Source organism: Anabrus simplex, chromosome 5 (assembly GCF_040414725.1).
Source record: "Anabrus simplex isolate iqAnaSimp1 chromosome 5, ASM4041472v1, whole genome shotgun sequence".
NCBI lineage: Eukaryota > Metazoa > Arthropoda > Insecta > Orthoptera > Tettigoniidae > Anabrus > Anabrus simplex.
The window spans coordinates 344074058-344093164 of NC_090269.1; the positions used below are offsets into that span (position 1 = coordinate 344074058).

Genomic DNA, 19107 nt, shown 5'->3' on the forward strand with positions numbered 1-19107 from the left:
AATGCTCTCAGCCATAAAGTAAGGTGTTCACGAGTGATTTATCAGCAATAAAGTTTTATTTAATTCCATGGCATGGGTCTTGGAATACCAAATGACTGCTGCTTAGCCCAAAGACCTACAGATTACAAGGTGACATGTGTACTGCACAATATTAAACTTTTCAGCTGTTTTTCTTGGCTTTCTATAATAGGGCCGCTACCTTACTGTGAGATATTCTCGCATAGGCTGAGTGGATCTTGAACCAGCCTTTAGATGCAGGTAAATATCCCTGATCTGGCCAGCAATCAAATCTGGGGCCTCCTGGTATGATGTTTGGTCGTCACCATAGGGCTGGCTTGTAGACAATGAATGGAAATGGACTGGCCAGCCCAGAGCTCCAACCTCAATCCTATCTTACACCTCTGGGATGAATTATAACTGTGATTTTGCTTCATATCCCAATGATCTACCATCTTTATTTAGGCTTGTTACAGCACTGCAGGAAGAATGGTCTGCTATTCCTTCAGCTAAGAGACATTCCAATGCCTGTTAAGACAGTCCTCAGCAGAGCCTGAGCTGTATTAAAAGTCAAGGGTTGCAATGTGGGTCAACCCCGAGGAACAGTTAGAAGATAGTTTCAAGTTGACATAGATAGATGGTGTGGTATGACAGCTGAAAAGACACCTTTGATTGTCCCAGAGTGCCTCACTGCCACAGACTACATCAATTCCATTTTGACAGAGCATGAAGCGTCAATTGCTAATGGTGTGTGTTCTGAATTAATCCTCTTGACAGTACCAAGTCATAAATCATATGTTTAACCAGGAACTTCTTGCATGATTATAAAATTCAGGTAGGAGACTGGTCAAGGTTAACTCATAACTTAAATCTCATTGATCACATGACTGATATATTTGACAGAGGTACTGGTATTCAGAAATGTTCCACTGCATTGTGGATACTCCAGAATCTCACATACATCCTGATTAAAGAATAGGAGCACATACATCAGTGTAATCTCTGCAAGCTTGTGAGATAATTGTTTTCATCTCTATGGTGGTACTAGACCTCTAAAGCTTGACTGAGAGCTACTCTGGATAAATCAGTATGCAAAATATTTCACTTTGTTTTCTGCAGTATTAGTACTTTAATGTTTTAAGGTAAGAAGAGCTTTGTCCACTGCCCTCAAATAAAAATGTTTAGGTTTTAACTGCTAATTACTTTTCTGTGGAAAATTGCGGGCATTTATAAATGTGATCCTTCAATTCTCTTGAGTAATTTAGTTATGAATTTTAAATATATAGCAGCTACTTTATTTATTCTTTCAGAACCAGAAGCACAGAAAGAGTGAAGTGAAACATATGGTATAGTAATAATGCAAAAATAATTTTACTAAAGCAACCTTGAGAATTGAATTGTGATCTTGAGAAGGAATAAAATTTTTGTAAAAGAGAAAAAGATCTTATAAGCTTGTTTCAATGGTTCTTCCAAACTTAATAGCTTGTGTATCAAGAATATAGCAAGAGTGAAGGTTTGCATTTATTTACAACTACAAAATTAATGTTTAAGTAAATTTCACCTACAGTATTACATTTATTTTTGTGCTACTTCAGATCATCATCATCATCATCATCATCATCATCATCACCATCTTCAACATCATGGTCAAACAAACAAACCAACCCCATGCTGCAACAGCTCCAAAGGGCCATGGCCTACCAAGCAACTGCTGCTCAGCCTGAAGGCCTGCAGATTATGTGGTGTGGTGTGGTCAGCATGATGAATCTTCTTGGCTGTTATTCTTGGTTTTCTAGAATGGGATGATTATGATCATCATCATTTTCCAATTCCAGTTTCCCAGGTGTGATGTACAAGCACTTACCATCTCTTCCTGGCTGCATACTGTACATCTTTAGATATCTATCAAATTTCATATGTAAAAATATGAAATAGCTTTGTATTGTGTAACATGTATCTTATGTAGTAAGTATACTTCTTTTAATATCTGATATAAGTATGCTTTTTCAGTAGTCTAGGGGTGGCAAGCCTGTCATTTAGGTGGAGCCCCTGGGTTTGATTTACCTGGATATGAGGGCTGGTTTGAGGTCCACTCAGTCTACATGAGAACCAGTGGTGGCTCGTGGTATAATTTATAAGTGATTTTAAATGTATAAGTGCAAATGTTTAATTCTGAAAATTGAAGGAAGTTTCTCTTTACAATAAAATCATGCATAAAACAACTGTCTACAAGATCTGTTATGAAAATCATATACAAAATTTAAATCCAATAAATAATTACATACTGCTTTACTGTCATTCCTGTCTTGGTCCATTTATTCTCCCCACCAAATAACAAGCTTGGAAAACAGTACCAATGAATTTTCCTTTCACAGCTGGAAATCCAATTATAAGGAGATGAATTGAAAATATTTGTAAGCTGCCTGTTTTTACTTTGTACAGCCTTCTCTATGTTAATTGCTGGTGATGGACATCCTAAATTTTTAATATCTGGCTTCTATTCTACTGAAAGTTTTTTCAGTAAATGTACTAAATTCATTGTGGAAATGCCCTACTTGAGTCACCATTAAATTATAGCAGCAAAACTAGACACACCTGACTTCTACCCACAAGGATTGCCAGTGAACAGAGTACCAGTTTCTCCCCACAAAACTTTATGACGCCGGTAGTGAGAAGCTAGTGAGATGCATACACTTGAGGAATGAGTGGAAAATGCAGTCTAACATTTGGTTGCAAAGCAAATATGCACCATGCACATTCTGCTGAACCGAACAGACACCAATATATATATGGATGTTGATGCAGAGAACTTTAAATGAACAAATCACTGCTCAGAAAGAATAACTTGAAATCTCTAATTAATAATTCTTTTAGAATATAGAAAATGATGATTGTGTAAACCTGCAACCAGGTCAGAAACTACCACTGATGTGAACAATCAACCAGCTATATGATAGTGAGATATTCAGCCCATTACAAGATATTAGAATCATTCCATATTGACAGTTTTCACTTTACAAAGGTGAAAAATAGGAGTATCCTCCTAATTCAATACAATAAATATTCCATCATTAGATGGAGTAAACAAATTCAAACATTTTCGGCTCGTTTGAGCCATCTTCAGTGAAAAATGAGAGGAGATTTGAAATAATTTACACAATATAAGTTGAAAAAATGCTAAAAAACATAATGAAGGAGCAAATGAAAAAACAAACTAAAGAGAGCCTAGATGGAAACAAAATTAGCACAAATATACAATATTTACATCAATATGCGGAGCAAAAAACAACTCACTGTGACAAAATTCAGTGAAAAGGTGTTAATTTAAAATAATAATTGAAACTAAAAACTGTGTTAACCTAAGAAAACAAAGGAATGAAAAAACAAATGATGCAGATGGAAATGAACAATAGTAGCACATGGTGAGTTTACAAAATATTGTTTAGTAACAATAACAAACAGGTTGAAATCACTGTTGAAAATCATCCTTGTAGAAACCCATCACATTAAATTGGTCAGGAGGGGAGCGGGAGCAAACATTTTTGAGAAACCAAGCCTGATATGACGTGCAGGCGAAAAGCCTGTGACAAGGAAAAAACACCAATGAAATTTAAAGCTTTAGAAACAACAGCATTCTCAAAATCTTCTCAATCTAGCGGTCCCTTTCTTGATTATTGTTTCATAATGTTGGCTGGTGTCTTGCCTTATTATAAAGGGTCGGAAGGGCCGCGATATAAAATTGAGAAGCTGTGTTAGGTAGAAGACAGATGCATAGTAAACTGCAAGTGATCTAGTGGAAACCGTCAATGAAGCTCTAATATGTAATGGAAAAATGAGGTTGTGTGAGAAACATGGGGTGATAAGTAAAAAGTGTAGAATGGGTGTGAAGAAAGCTTAAACTTACGGTGTTTAGCAGGTGGTTGTCCTCTCAACAAACACAAACACAAACAAACCCCACCTCCAACTCACCACCACTGCCCCCTCCTCACACCAGCCCTCGACCACCCCTTCCCCCTCCGCTCTTTCCATCCTAGCAAACACAGTCGAACCAACAATAGACTCAATCACGCGAACGAGACCGTTACTTTGAGAGGACAACCACCTGCTAAACACCGTAAGTTTAAGCTTTCTTCACACCCATTCTACACTTTTTACTTATCACCCCATGTTTCTCACACAACCTCATTTTTCCATTACAGATTAGAGCTTCATTGACGGTTTCCACTAGATCACTTACAGTTTACTATGCATCTGTCTTCTACCTAACACAGCTTCTCAATTTTATATCATGGCCCTTCCAACCCTTTATAATAAGGTAAGACACCAGCCAACATTATGAAACAATAATCAAGAAAGGGACTGCTAGATTGAGAAGATTTTGAGAATGCTGTTGTTTCTAAAGCTTTAAATTTCATTGGTATTTTTTCCTTGTCACAGGCTTTTCGCCTGCACATCATATCAGGCTTGGTTTCTCAAAAATGTTTGCTCCCGCTCCCCTCCTGACCAATTTAATGTGATGGGTTTCTACAAGGATGATTTTCAACAGTGATTTCAACCTGTTTGTTATTGTTACTAAACAATATTTTGTAAACTCACCATGTGCTACTATTGTTCATTTCCATCTGCATCATTTGTTTTTTCATTCCTTTGTTTTCTTAGGTTAACACAGTTTTTAGTTTCAATTATTATTTTAAATTAACACCTTTTCACTGAATTTTGTCGCAGTGAGTTTTTTTTTGCTCCACATATTGATGTAAATATTGTATATTTGTGCTAATTTTGTTTCCATCTAGGCTCTCTTTTGTTTGTTTTTTCATTTGCTCCTTCATTATGTTTTTTAGCATTTTTTCAACTTATATTATGTAAATTATTTCAAATCTCCCCTCATTTTTCACTGAAGATGGCTCAAACGAGCCGAAACATGTTTGAATTTGTTTACTCCGTCTAATGACGGAATATTTATTGTATTGAATTAGGAGGATACTCTCATTTTTCACCTTTGTAAAGTAAAATATCAGCCCATGTCGAAAAGCAAAGAATAACAGCCGAGAGGATTTGTTACACTGACCATGCATCATGTTGCAATCTGCAGACCTTAGGACTGAAAAGTAGTCACTTGGTAGGTCATAGTCCATCAGGGATATAGAAATTTTATTTGAAAGTTTGTCATGTATCACTTTAGCTCCTGAAGCAGTGGAAGGTAGAGTCTTCCACTATCTGTTACCTTGGCACTAAGTAGAATAAAGTAGTTAGCTATATACTTGACTGCCTTTCCAGTAGTTAACCTGGTACTCATTTATGGTATAGAATTTCCTGACAGGGAATATTTTGTTTCCTAGGCACTTTCTAGTATATTCTGTTATTAATAAAAAATGAATTCCATGTATTTTCTAGTGTCTTCTAAATCTTGCACTAGTTTTGATAGGTTGAAAATCTTGAATATTACATATTATGATACAGAATCAAACCCACATCCTTCCAGGTGAACCAAGCATTGCTTTACCACCTTGGCTAGGCACCATTTTTGATACTTCTATACAAAAGGTGCAACATATTATAGTTCTTTGAATGAGGCACCCTTTTCCCCACCTCAGCCATTCAAACTTTGGTAACAAAATGTCCAATGAAACTGTCTCTTGACATACAAAATACTAATGCAGCCTTGCAGGTGTAAACTAGTTGTTGAATAATTTATCAGTAAAAATGAAACTCATCATTAGAAATCTGTAAAATATGCAATTACAAGTAAGAATAGACAACGTACAGGGGAAGAGTAGAAGTTGAAATGTTGCAGACAACACTATGAAACAAAATCCTAGAAGAAGGATTTTATTAGCATGCATTTGGCCATCAAACCCATCATGCAAATACATAAAGGATTTCAACAGTTCTGGATTATTGTAAATTTTAAAAATATGGCAATCAAATAGAAAGCAATAATCATGTGCAAACAGATGGTGAGAGAGACTTTGTTATGTTGGGATATTAATAAAAAGAACCATGTTATATCTTTCTTCTTGAATGAGTAAGATAATGTAGATGCCTCAATGGAAAGGATACAAAATGAATACCAAGGAGTATAGTACTTGGAAATAGTGATGAGTCCGTGTGGAGCATAAGAGCCAATGAATGCAGAAAGGCATTGAAAAATATGAAGAAGGATATACTACAAAAGTACTATATAAAGAAGATTATATGAAAGACTGATGATGGTAGGAAGAGAAAAATAATGGTTTCAGTTTGAGTAGATATATTTATAGTAAAATTCTTGAATGAAAGATTCATGAATAGAACTCTTAGAAGGTTCATCTCTCTCACCAGATGAATTTATGGTTCCTAAAGAAAATTGCAACGAAGGATGACATAAAAGTCTCTGTCATGCAACAAAGGATCTCCATTCTTCCAGAGGCTACCATCAAAATAGCCATGACAAGTAAGATCAGCAGAGCTCTACTTCAGAAGCATTAAAATGAGCAATTATGGTTTGAAAACTCCAATAATATTAAGGATGTTTTATAGGCTTTCACAACCCTGGATACATTTGGGATAATGCCATATTAAAATGATAAACTTGGCAACATGTCACCAAGGACTGTGCTCTGAAACAATAGCACAATTTCTACTATTTTTTTTTGTTTGTCATTCTACTGCAGTTTTACGTTGCTTCAAAAATAACTCTTGTATGGTACGGTACCAAAAAAGGTGAGATGGTGATTCAAAAATTTTCAAACGTCCACATGCTAGAAACACAAAAATTAGAGGATAGTGCTTATCACATACCAGAGTGTATTATGAAAGCACCTTACATTCAGACACCAAGGAACATTTTCAAGCAATTGAATTTACCTGATAACGGAAGTCCCTCTCACTTGCTTGTTTCACCTTCCGCTAAAAGGAAATAAAGGGAAAAGAGCATTTGCAACAAGCAAAGAGTATATGATCAGTTTTGACCAAAAGACAAACATAATAAAGAAATAAACTGATAATGAAGGCAGTTTCCTGCTTGCATGAAACCATTTATTAAAATAATTTGAAATAATAATATAATTTATATTATCAATCTGCACTTTGACAAATGAAAGCAGATTTAATAATGATTTATTATTTTGAATCACACTGGAGAGATACATAGAATGAACACGTTTCTACTTCAAGTGAGAGAGTTGAAATTATTAGGTCAGGATTTTGTATGAGCAAAACCAATTTCACGCAAACAGAATTATTGAAATCTGGTTCCCAGCTGATGATAAAATGTAAAATAAAGTTACCAATAAACTCAATTTATAAACTTAATATTGCAGCTTAAAAGTTATAACATGATGGAGAATTCTGCCAAGTTCCTTATATTCAAACTTCATACTAACTTTAAAAATATTGATATAAATTTTCCTTATAATGTTTTTGCACTTATTTTTACTCTCATCATCTATTGCTCAACCTTCTGAAGAAATAAAATCTAATTATACCTGAACTGATTAAAATATTAATAGTTCAAGTAATAAGTCAATATTATGCAAACATTTCTCTTGATTTATAACTTAGTTTCTTTGCTGGATTACTCACAGTTATTCAGTTTAATTCTGATACTCTTTCCTACTGATGCCAATACTCTATTCCATACATACTTAGGAAACTTAATTCCCATGAAGGATTACTGTTTATAACGTGCCATATAAGAGAACCCATATATTCAGAAATAGCCAGGTGTCTCATTGTTGATACAGAAATAGCTATTAATTTCAATACACCTGGATTTTTTACTTTTGCTGGAAATAAAATATGAAAACAAATCAAAATATTTATCAGAATTGTGATTTTGAAAGACTATTTTGCTCTGGTTACATACATGGGCATCCACAGGAATTTTCTTGGGTCGGGTGGGGAACGAAAAAGCCCACGTTATGGTTTTGTCGCCTTTAAAATCCCTTTGAACTAAGTATGCCATCTACTGACAAATACAAGTCCACATGGAAAAATAGTTGTTAAAAAGATTATCCTTTTAACGTTTTTTAGCCCAAGAGGTAGCAGGTAGACAGGATTGAGCAGTAGACTGAAAGATAAAAACTAACTTACTGTTACTTTACAAACAACACTAGCTACAATATGTGGAAACTTAGCCTTCACTCCACATTAACAGTTTGTTATAGTCACTTACTATACAGATTTCTGAATCAAGGAAAATTTCCTGTGGGGAAAGGGCAATGACCCCACCCTACTTCTCCTTCTGGATGCCCATGGTTACATGGAAATGATGATTATCAATATATTTTGATTAATATTGTCAAAGAATTACATTTGTTGTTAACTTTTCTTTGCTAAGATGGTATATTTCTCTGATAATTTTTTTATTACTATTCAACATACAGTATTTAATTGTGTTTTATTATGTTGAATGTTCACTTCTGAGGAAGCAGAACTAAGTCTTTGCAAAATATAAATTCCTTCACACTACATAAATGCAAAGGAATATAATGTCCATGCATTCAGTTCCCTCTAAAGAAATAGTAAGCTGATAGATGTTTTAGATGATTTAAACAAATTTTCAAATTGTAGTTACTAAGTTTGCTCATAAAAAGAACATTTATGTGGGATAGAATTGAAATGTGGTATGATATGTACAGTCACTAAAAAAGAAGCCAGATAAGTTCATGGTATTATATAAGTTGCTCGTAGGTTAACTTTACTCAGAAACAAAACTGAACCTATAGAAATAATGTTCGTCATGGGTATTCACAAGGTTTGTATGTGTATGGAAGGTGATTTATATTTTGATAATACAGTAATTAAAATTATGTCTGATAAAATATTAAATGCAAGGAATATACAATACCCTGTATTCATTCATTCTTTTCTTTCTTTCTTTTTATTTTTGACTGACTATTCATGGCTTGATTTCCACTAAGTGGCAAAATGAAAAAAAAATATTTAGTCAATCCTGTATAAATAAATGGCAAAGAGTGAAAGTCCATTCGACATTCCTTGTCATACAATGTTGGAGTGTAAATGATCTCTAGTGACACATTTGGTGTTTACCCAACAAAATTAATTAAAACTCAGCCATAGATTGTCCAAGAGTATATCTGAATATCAAAATTAACATGCAGGCAGCTTTATTGGCATCAAATTAAAATGGCTGCCCATGGTAGCTGAAGCCACAGGATTATTATTATTATTATTATTATTATTATTATTATTATTATTATTATTATTATTATTATTATTATTATTTATGTTTGAGCCTATGTTAGCTGTTTGCAGAAATGAATAGCTGTTAAAAGCATTAAATATGCTGTATAAAGTAAAAGCTAGGTGAGTTCACAAAAGATTGAATATATGAGGGAAGCTAAAATTTATGAAAAAAAGGTATTGGAAAATTAATAATAGGAGGGTTCATAGATGATGGTACATTATTCGTATAGATGTAGACATAGATGAATATGATTTTAACCTTTCCACGTTGGTGAAGCGGGAGCAGAATTGTGGCTTTGAGGGCACGAGAGAATGGAACAACTCTCCCTGCTATCTGTATGGGATACTTTCAGCTCTCTGCTTTCTTGTTTGCATTTGTTCATGTTGCTAAGGCTCAAAAGTTGACTATTTATTTTTAACTGTACAGTTTGGTCAAATATCATTGCAATTATTTGAGTATTTTCTTTCATGCAAAGCTTCTCATCTTCCTTTTAGATCTGTAGCTTTGGATATGGCACTCATGGAGTTAAATCCTTCCTCTCTTCATCCTCTGGTATGAGGACTAACATGTAGCTTCTTCCACAGTATACAATTTCTCCTACATTATGGAATATAGTACCAGAATACTTTGGAACTAGAGGTGTTAATAGTTTGGCAGTGAACAGCACAACTGGGCGGCAAGTGATGAGCATGAAGGTCTCTCGAACCCTTGCCCCTGACATCTGGTTATTCTACTAGTAATTACAGACTCACAAGATAACTGCTAGATATCTTGAAGATTGAAGATCTTCAGCAATCTGCTGTAGTGAAGCACAGAAAAGCTGAAAAATGAATGACTACTACAGCAGTCTACCAAACATGTGTCATCGCTTCCACACAGTCCACCGACGACCTAGCAAGACTCTCTCCTGACTGAGATAGCAGTCCACAGGAGTGAAAACGTTAAGAATCACGATTGACCTATCTACGGCATTTGATAGGGTACATCATGGGGAAACTACTGGCAAAAGTGAATGCAATTGTACTAGACAAAAGAGTGACTGAATAGGTGGCTATATTTCTAGAAACTAGATCTCAGAGAATCTTTTGCTATTTGCTTTACGTCGCACCGACACATATGTCTTATGGCGACGATGGGATAGGAAAGGCCTAGGAAGTGGAAGGAAGCGGCCGTGGCCTTAATTAAGGTACAGCCCCGGCATTTGCCTGGTGTGAAAATGGGAAACCACGGAAAACCATCTTCAGGGCTGCCGACAGTGGGGCTCGAACCCACTATCTCCCGATTACTGGATACTGGCCGCACTTAAGCGACTGCAGCTATCGAGCTCGGTCTCTCAGAGAATCAGAGATAAGGCTTAATGTGGATGATAGTTAGCAATGGTATGATGATAAACAGGGTTAAAAGTCATGTTGTGAGTTTCACAAATAGGAAAAGTCCTCTCAGTTTTAATTACTATGTTAATGGGGTGAAAGTTCCGTTTGGGGATCATTGTAAGTACCTAGCTGTTAATATAAGGAAGGATCTTCATTGGGGTAATCACATTGGCCTAAATGGAATTGTAAGTAAGGGGTACAGATATTTGTACATGGTTATGAGGGTATTTAGGGGTTGTAGTAAGGATGTAAAAGCGAGGGCATGTAAGTCTCTGGAAAGACCCCAAATAGAGTATGGTTCCAGTGTATGGGACCCTCACCAGGATTACTTGATTCAAGAACTGGAAAAAATCTAAAGAAAAGCAGCTCGATTTGTTCTGGGTGATTTCCAACAAAAGAGTAGTATTACAAAAATCTTGACAAGTTTGGGCTGGGAAGACTTGGGAGAAAGGATGGTGTGGAATGACATTAGTAGACGAATAAGCTTGAGTGGTGTCTTTAAAAGTAGGAAAGAGCACAATATGAAGATAAATTTGGAATTCAAGAGGACAAATTAGGGCAAATATTCATTTGTAGAAAGGGGAGTTTCCAATTTCTTTGCAATCATTTAAGAAAAGGTTAGGGAAACAACAGATAGGGAATCTGCCACCTGGGCGACTGCCCTAAATGCAGATCAGTAGTGACTGATTGAACTAAGAATGGTTTGTGTTTTTGAACTACAGTATTTTTTCGATCAGACAATGCACCTATATATTAGCACAGCAATTTATAAAAAGTACAGCACATTTACAATAAGTTGTTAAAAAAAATGAGGGAAATATTACACTCCTGCTAGCATCTGCCTATTATTGCCATGTTATTAATATTGTTTCTCTATCAAACAATATAATGGCTGTGCATTGGCTTGTGAGTGCCACTATATCATACTGTTCACTCTCAACTTACTCTTGTTGGTAGCAATGCTGTATGTTATTCATCGATTTTGAGAGTCTCCGGAAAAGGCCCAATGGATCTGATTTGCCATAAGATGATGTTCTTCAATATTTCAAGAAAGTGAATGGCACATTCTATTGCAGAATGCCTTTCCCATCTCTCAGTTTAGCTCTCACAAGGGAACTATTCATACTGTCACATCAAAATTGACAATAAAATTTTGCAGAGAGGATGGGGGTTCCATAAGAAAGCAATGTACAAAAATTTAGCTGGCATTTCAAGCTGTAAGGTCCTGAAATTGATACAACATTTTGTAATATAATTGCATGCATTAGCAGTAGCTCGACGTGGACAGCCCTGTTGACCAGCTGAAGTGAGCGCATTACCTTAAGCTTTCTGTGCCAGGCAGTTAACACATGTTCCTTTGAGAGAGCAGTCATGAATCCAGATAATATTCTGGAGTATGAATTACATTATTTCTGTGGAAAAGGTTTCTCATCTTCCTGTGAAATAACTTTGGAAGAAAGGGAGATGGGTCGACATGTGATCGAACTAATTGAAAATCATCCTATGGGTGCCAGCATTGTCTTAGAGTCATGTCTGGAGAGAAACAGTTACAGTGAAAGTGGCAACACCTCATCTGCATTAATTGAAAGAGAAGGCAGCACACCATTACCAGGTATGAGAGGTGTTACAGATCCGAGTTTGAACCCCAAGTCTGATTTCCGCCAATCCAGTGAAGAGACCCCTCAGTCACCTAACAAATATACTAGTTTAAACTATGCTTCCAGTCCACAGAAGAAGTGAAACAAACTGTAGACCTTGCATACACGAGGAAAGCTGTAAATTTATAGAAGCCGCTTTCATTAACGACTATTCACAAAAGTTGACAGAAGGTGACATCACTACAACAACTGAACAGGTTGAAGAACCAATTAGAATCTACATCAGCAAGTCCCATTGAACACAGGAAATTGATGCATACAAAATTATTTTTTCACTTTGCAGAAGCAAGAAGGCTGAAGTGGAATGTATACAATGAAGACCTGTGACTGTGGATCTTGGAAATTTCAAGAGAGATTTCAGTGGAGCAAACTAATTTTAGCACATCTACTAGTAGGTTGCATCATCACAAGAAAAAGTATGGAAGAAAAAGTAGAAAAATCAGGAAAAAATTAAGTTGCAAAGAAATTTGTGTACGCAGCTACAATGCAATTTTTAGACTACACCCCTTCTTCAATATACAGTGTAAATCAGAGTAGTTTTGTGCACAAAATGAAAGCGAAAAGAACACTATCGTTCATTAGTGAGAAACATATAGAACAGTTTCTCAATCAGTTAGTGCACTCACCCGTTCACACACAATTATGCCTACATTAGTAAGGCTGGTACCCTTTTCCCAAAATTATTCCTTGTACTACAGGAGGCAACTGGAAATTTTGGTCTGAGAGTTTCCAAAGAAATGTTTCATGTCAGAATTATAATTGTAACAGCCACAAAATCAGAAAAAAAGGGGAAAAATATTGGTTTAAGGAATCCTCCTTCCCATTTGCGGAAGAGAAGTGTTTGTTAGATGCCTGGACTACTTATAGTGTTAAAAGCTGTCTTGATGACATTCCTCCAGGCAACAGTATAGAAATTCTCCAGATTCCTCCAGGCACTAAAGGGAAATTCAGCGCTTGGATAAGTTTTCCATCCAGCAATGGAAGGCTTTGTATCACTGTTTAACAAACATTGTGCTGGCTTGTGAAGACTTTCAGTTTGATGTCTATCAGAAAAACAGCATAATGAAAATGCAATCATTCATTTATTTTCAATTTTCTTCCCTATGTTTCAAGGGTATGGATAAATATTTGGGGTTAGCAACTAATTACACAATAGAGAGACCTCCCATATTCAAAGTGCCTACAAAATATTACCTTCAAACAAGTAAGGAAAACTGTGAAGAACAATGAGACCTTAAAATGGATACTGGTATTCATTGTGCATGGTGCCAAAAATATTTGTGTTTTTATCATGCAATTAACATATCTCATTTATATTTCACATTCATTCCCTAACAATAAAGTGACCTTGGCGCCAGTTTGTTCTCCCTCTCTCCAGCACAACTGCAACTCCACTCTGTTGTGCGTTGAGCGAGCCAGTAAGATGCAAGGGTTGTCTGGTAGCTGTGTTGTCACATGGATTTTGTATCAAGATTTTGATACCTTCCAGTTCAAAATTGCAGCTAAATGTTTGTAAATATCTATTTTATGGTCTCCCCATCCTCTTTGTAAAATTTTATTGTTAATGACCGTATGGATAGTTCCTTCATCAGAGTCATTCTAACAATGTCAGAACTGAGCTTTTCTTTCCCTCACTTTCATTTGTCTATGCTCACTCATTTGTTTCACTGAAGAGGATACTAGGAAAATGAGGAGTGCAGTAGTTTCCTGCTTTCCTCACCAAGCCAAAAGTTGCTATTACATATCAGCCTGCCAAGCACACTGAAATGCGTGCACCACTCAACTCTTTGAGCAACATTGTCACATCATTCATAATAGGGACTGGCTGCATAAGGAATGGCATTACTAGCATTGCTCATACCTCTTGTCACATTCATATCATCAAAGCCAAGGATGAGACCAAGACAGGTCCTTGAAAGTAACAAAGTTGATCTAGCCCATACCAGAAGAAATAGTGCACTACAATCACTTGGTCTCACCAGCAAAGGCATAATTTTATATGCTACAACTAGCTGATGTACCCATGCTTCGCTACGGAATTCTACATTTTATACAGAATTCTAGGTTAGGTAGTGTACAAGTTGTGAGCAAGATTGTATTAAATTGCATAGCTCTTAACATTACCATAGAAATGTGACGTCTTTTCTCATATGAAGACTGGGTTAGGGAATTTTCATTGTAATGGTAGGCCCGCTTGCCTACCAACAGTCATAATCAGGTTGGAGAATTTTCATTATAATGGCAGACACCCACTCTCCACCTGATTTTTTTACGTCCTCAGAAAGACTGTCTTAGTGGTTTTCCCAAGTGAAATGAACATAGGTCAATACAATTACGACAGTAGGAATGGCACGATTAAAAGCAATGCTTTCATATGAAATACTTAATCAAATGAAAAACACATTTTCTCACTTTTAACAAACAGTACTACGCTGCTAATCTAACAGTCCAAAGCTCCAGAGCTGGAATGACCGCGCAGACAGCTGTGATCCGTGAACACTTTTTTTTCTTTCGCTGGTGGTGGTGGTGGTGGTGGGGGGGGGGGGCGAATAGTGGAGAGTCCCAGGGCAGAAGCTATGCCCTTTTACTAATCTGTTTGCTAGGTGTACCTGATGAGTTGAAAAATCTCAATTCACTACACTGGTGGCAGAAAAATCTATCTGACTTGGAGGCAAATTTTTCCTTCAAGCCAGAGGAAAAACCCTCTCTTCACTGCTAATTTGGAATAAAATGAATATAGAATTTAATAAAAGTGAAGAGGAAGAAGCTTTTCTTAAGAAACAGCTCTTTTCAGGGTTGAATTCTGAGTTAGTTAGTGAATTGTGGTGCTATAATTTGGAATAGGCCTAAATGATAATTCTAGACCAGGTACTACTACTACTACTACTACTACTACTACTACTACTACTACTACTACTACTACTACTACTACTACTACTACTACTACTACTACTACTACTACTACTACTACTACTACTACTACTACTACTACTACTACTACTACTACTACTACTACTACTACTACTACTACTACTACTACTACTACTACTACTACTACTACTACTACTACTACTACTACTACTACTACTACTACTACTACTACTACTACTACTACTACTACTACTACTACTACTACTACTACTACTACTACTACTACTACTACTACAAAACACGAGTCCCTTACTGGTGGAAAAATGAAATAGACATGCAAAGGAAAGACTGCAATCGCAAAAGACGAATTCTTACAAGATCTAGGAAAAAAATCAGCCAGGTCAACTTAATACAATTAGAAGCTGACTGTAAGGCATCAAAGAGGCAACTAATGAAGCTAATAAAGGATTCTAAGAGAAATCTCTGGCAAAAGCTATGCAAAGATCTAAGACAATGATATCTGGGGGGCGGGATATAAGATAGTGACCAGTCGAATAATCAACAGGGTACCAGTTCAGTTCCCAGCTGATAGAAGGAAAGCTATAGTAATGGAGTTGTTCCCTTGTACTAATGACAGACTTGAAACGGAATCAGATTTTTGTGTTGCAGAACCATTTACTGTGGTTGAGTTACAAGAGGTAGCACGCAATATGAAGACTGGTAAGGCACCAGGTGTAGATGGAATCTCACCAGAAGCCATCAAGTATGTAGTTGAGGTAGCACCTGGTTGGATCTTATCAGTTTTCAATGATTAATTAAAAAAGCTTGAATTCCCCGATGAGTGGAAAGTAGCCAAGCTAGTGCTGTTATTGAAGGCAGGGAAACTATCATTAGATCCATCAGCGTACAGGCCACTTTGCTTATTAAACACCTTGAGCAAACTTTACGAAGGATTGATTAAAACTAGACTGGAGAAAGAACTTGAACAACAGGGAGGACTTTCTTCGAACCAGTTTGGATTTAGAAAGGGTAGAACCACAACCCAAGTTATTGAGAGGGTGATTCAAATACAGGCAGAAAGCAGTGAGAAATGGGCTGCCTTGATAATGCTAGATGTCAAAAATGCTTTTAACACTGCTTCTTGGAGCATTATTTTGAGAGAACTTCGTAGGATGAACATTTATAATACCAATATAAATGGTCCGTTATTGGACATTATAAATTTTCCAGCTAACTCATTCTTGGTTGCCAGCGTTTCGCCCACCCTAGCACACGAGGGCGAAACACTGGCAACCAAGAATGAGTTAGCTGGAAAATTTATAATGTCCAATAACGGACCATTTATATTGGTATTATAAATTTACTCATTCAGGACAAATGGAATCAACATCTATATCATCTGATGGCCAAGCAGGCATCAATTTTTAGTGATGAGACAAAGTCTCTTAGTGCATTGGCACTGCCGGTGGCTCCAGTTAGCCTACGCAGTGGCCTCCACGGTATGCACTAGCCAGCGTATTGGTAGGTGTGCTAGGTACCAACTGATGAGCCCACCCTAGCACACGAGGGCGAAACGCTGGCAACCAAGAATGAGTTAGCTGGAAAATTTATAATGTCCAATAACGGACCATTTATATTGGTATTATAAATTTACTCATTCAGGACAAATGGAATCAACATCTATATCATCGGATGAACATTTCTCGGTATCTACAACAAATAATCGTTAAGTACTTCAAAGGATGAAGAATACGACTTCATGATCTAGAAGACCTTGAAATGAGTGCTGGCGTTCCACAGGGATCTGTACTAGGACCCACCTTGTGGAACATTCAATGTGATGGTGTCTTATGCCTGCAGCTGACAAAAGGGACAACATCTATTGGTTATGCAGATGACCTTGCAATAGTGGTAATAGCAGAGAATGTAGAAGAACTGACCTTCCGAGTAAATGAATCACTGAGACGAGTTAACCTTTGGATGGTAAATAATAAATTGAGATTGGCTCCACATTAGACTGAGGCTGTAATTTTGAAAGATTCCAGGAATTGGGAAAATGTCCGTTTCTTATTAAATGATACAGTGATTATCCTAGGGAAGTCTGCACGATACCTTGGGGTTCTTATTGACAGGAACTGCACATTTGGTGCACATGTGAAGGCAGTAACCCAAAAGGCAGAGAAGGCGGCATCGGCATTAGCCAGACTTATACCTAACATCAGGGGACCAAGAACAGTTAAGAGACAGATTATGTGCTCTGCAGTATATTCCATTTTACTTTATGCTGCACCTATCTGGCACAATGCACTCAGGAGGAAGATTCACCGAAGAGCTATGGAAAGAGTACAGAGGAAAATGCTGCTCAGAGTTACCTGTGCATATCGAACTGTTTCGACAGCAGCTTTACAAGTTGTAGCTGCCAGTTTTCCCATTGACCTCCTTGTTGTAGAGAGAAAACTTTGGCATGAAAGGGGTGCGACTATATCTGCTGAAGAAAAGAAAGCCTTGAGGAACCAACTCTTACTAGACTGGCAAGACTGATGGGATGGCACAACCGATGTGGGCCAATGGACAAAAAAGCTAATACCTGACATAGGAGACTGGCTTAAATGTAGACATCGGCAGGTAGATTACTATCTGTCGCAGATCCTGACAGGACATGGAAGATTCAGCGTATACGCCATGAAGATGGGAAAGACGCAGGGAGATGGTTGTTGGTACTGTTCTGAAAGGGATACAGTAGAACACACTTTTTTCTACTGTGTTCGATGGGAAGAAGAACGAAGGAAAGCCTGCCAACAACTTGGCCGACGACTCATGCCAGGGAATCTGGTTCAGATTATGTTAGAGAGCCCGTTTGCCTGGAACACAGTAAAGGCAATAGCGACAAGCATTATGGGGATGAAGGAAAAAGAAGAGAAAGGAAAAAAATAATATACATCACTCCATTCTGATGTCATGCCGACAAGGAGTTCCAGAATGGGCTGAGTGAAGAGGGCTGGGGTTTTTAGTTGGTGGAAATCGAACTCCCACACAGAGTGGCATCTTTAAAGGATTTTCCCCTGCCATAACAAAAACTACTACTACTACTACTACTACTACTACTACTACTATTACTACTACTACTACGTGAGCCCCTGCCTTAATTGTGCACACTGCTCATTAAAAATAGCACATCAGAGTAGGGATCGAATAGCTGGAATACTATGATGAACCAGTGTGTTACGTACCAGCAGCATCAAGAAATGTGTGAACCAGAGGAATGGCATGGTAAAGAAGAAAGTTTTCTAACTCGCCAGCTATTTTCCACTAATATTCAGTCAGGCTGTTATACTCGGTATGCGGCATTAATCCCATCTATCAGAGTTGAGTGGCAGCATAAGAGACAGAGAACATCACAACAAACAATGGTCAAGGTAATGTTACTTTGATCAATGTTATGCGCTTTCAGTATTGTAGGCTCTCACATTCAGTTTTTTTCTGACTCTGAAATACCACTCTTATCATAGTCGGTATGGTAAAACTGAATAAAACATAAATGATTGGAAATTGTATTCTCTGTAACATTTTTATGTAATACTTTTCGATAGGACCAATAATATAGGAATTTAAAAATTAAGTTTTGAGCGCCGTCCCCTAAACTACAATTTCATCCCGGGTGAATAACATTGTTTATAGCTTAGATTGTAGTTTGTGATTCCTTGACTCTATATATCGATTTTTATTAAATTCTGTTCACCTATTTTCTCGTGGCTCAGCGTTGATATGGACTTAGCAACAAAAATACAAATTCATGAATATCTGTGTTATCAAAGCTGGTACGGTAAAAATATATAAGACATAAATGATCGGAAATTTTTTTTTTGCTAGGGGCTTTACGTCGCGCAGACACAGATAGGTCTTATGGCGACGATGGGATAGGAAAGGCCTAGGAGTTGGAAGGAAGCGGCCATGGCCTTAATTAAGGTACAGCCCCAGCATTTGCCTGGTGTGAAAATGGGAAACCACGGAAAACCAT

At 37.0% G+C, this 19107-nt stretch overlaps 1 protein-coding gene across 1 annotated transcript in view; it reads right to left on the bottom strand.

Moving 5' to 3' along the window:
• Positions 1 to 19107, bottom strand: part of Trpgamma (Transient receptor potential cation channel gamma) — a 1057337-nt gene that overhangs the window by 54864 nt on the left and 983366 nt on the right. Inside the window, exon 16 of the mRNA XM_067147636.2 lies at positions 6844 to 6885. Within this exon, the coding sequence (XP_067003737.1) occupies positions 6844 to 6885 (42 nt within the window). The remainder of the gene's footprint in view (positions 1 to 6843; positions 6886 to 19107) is intronic.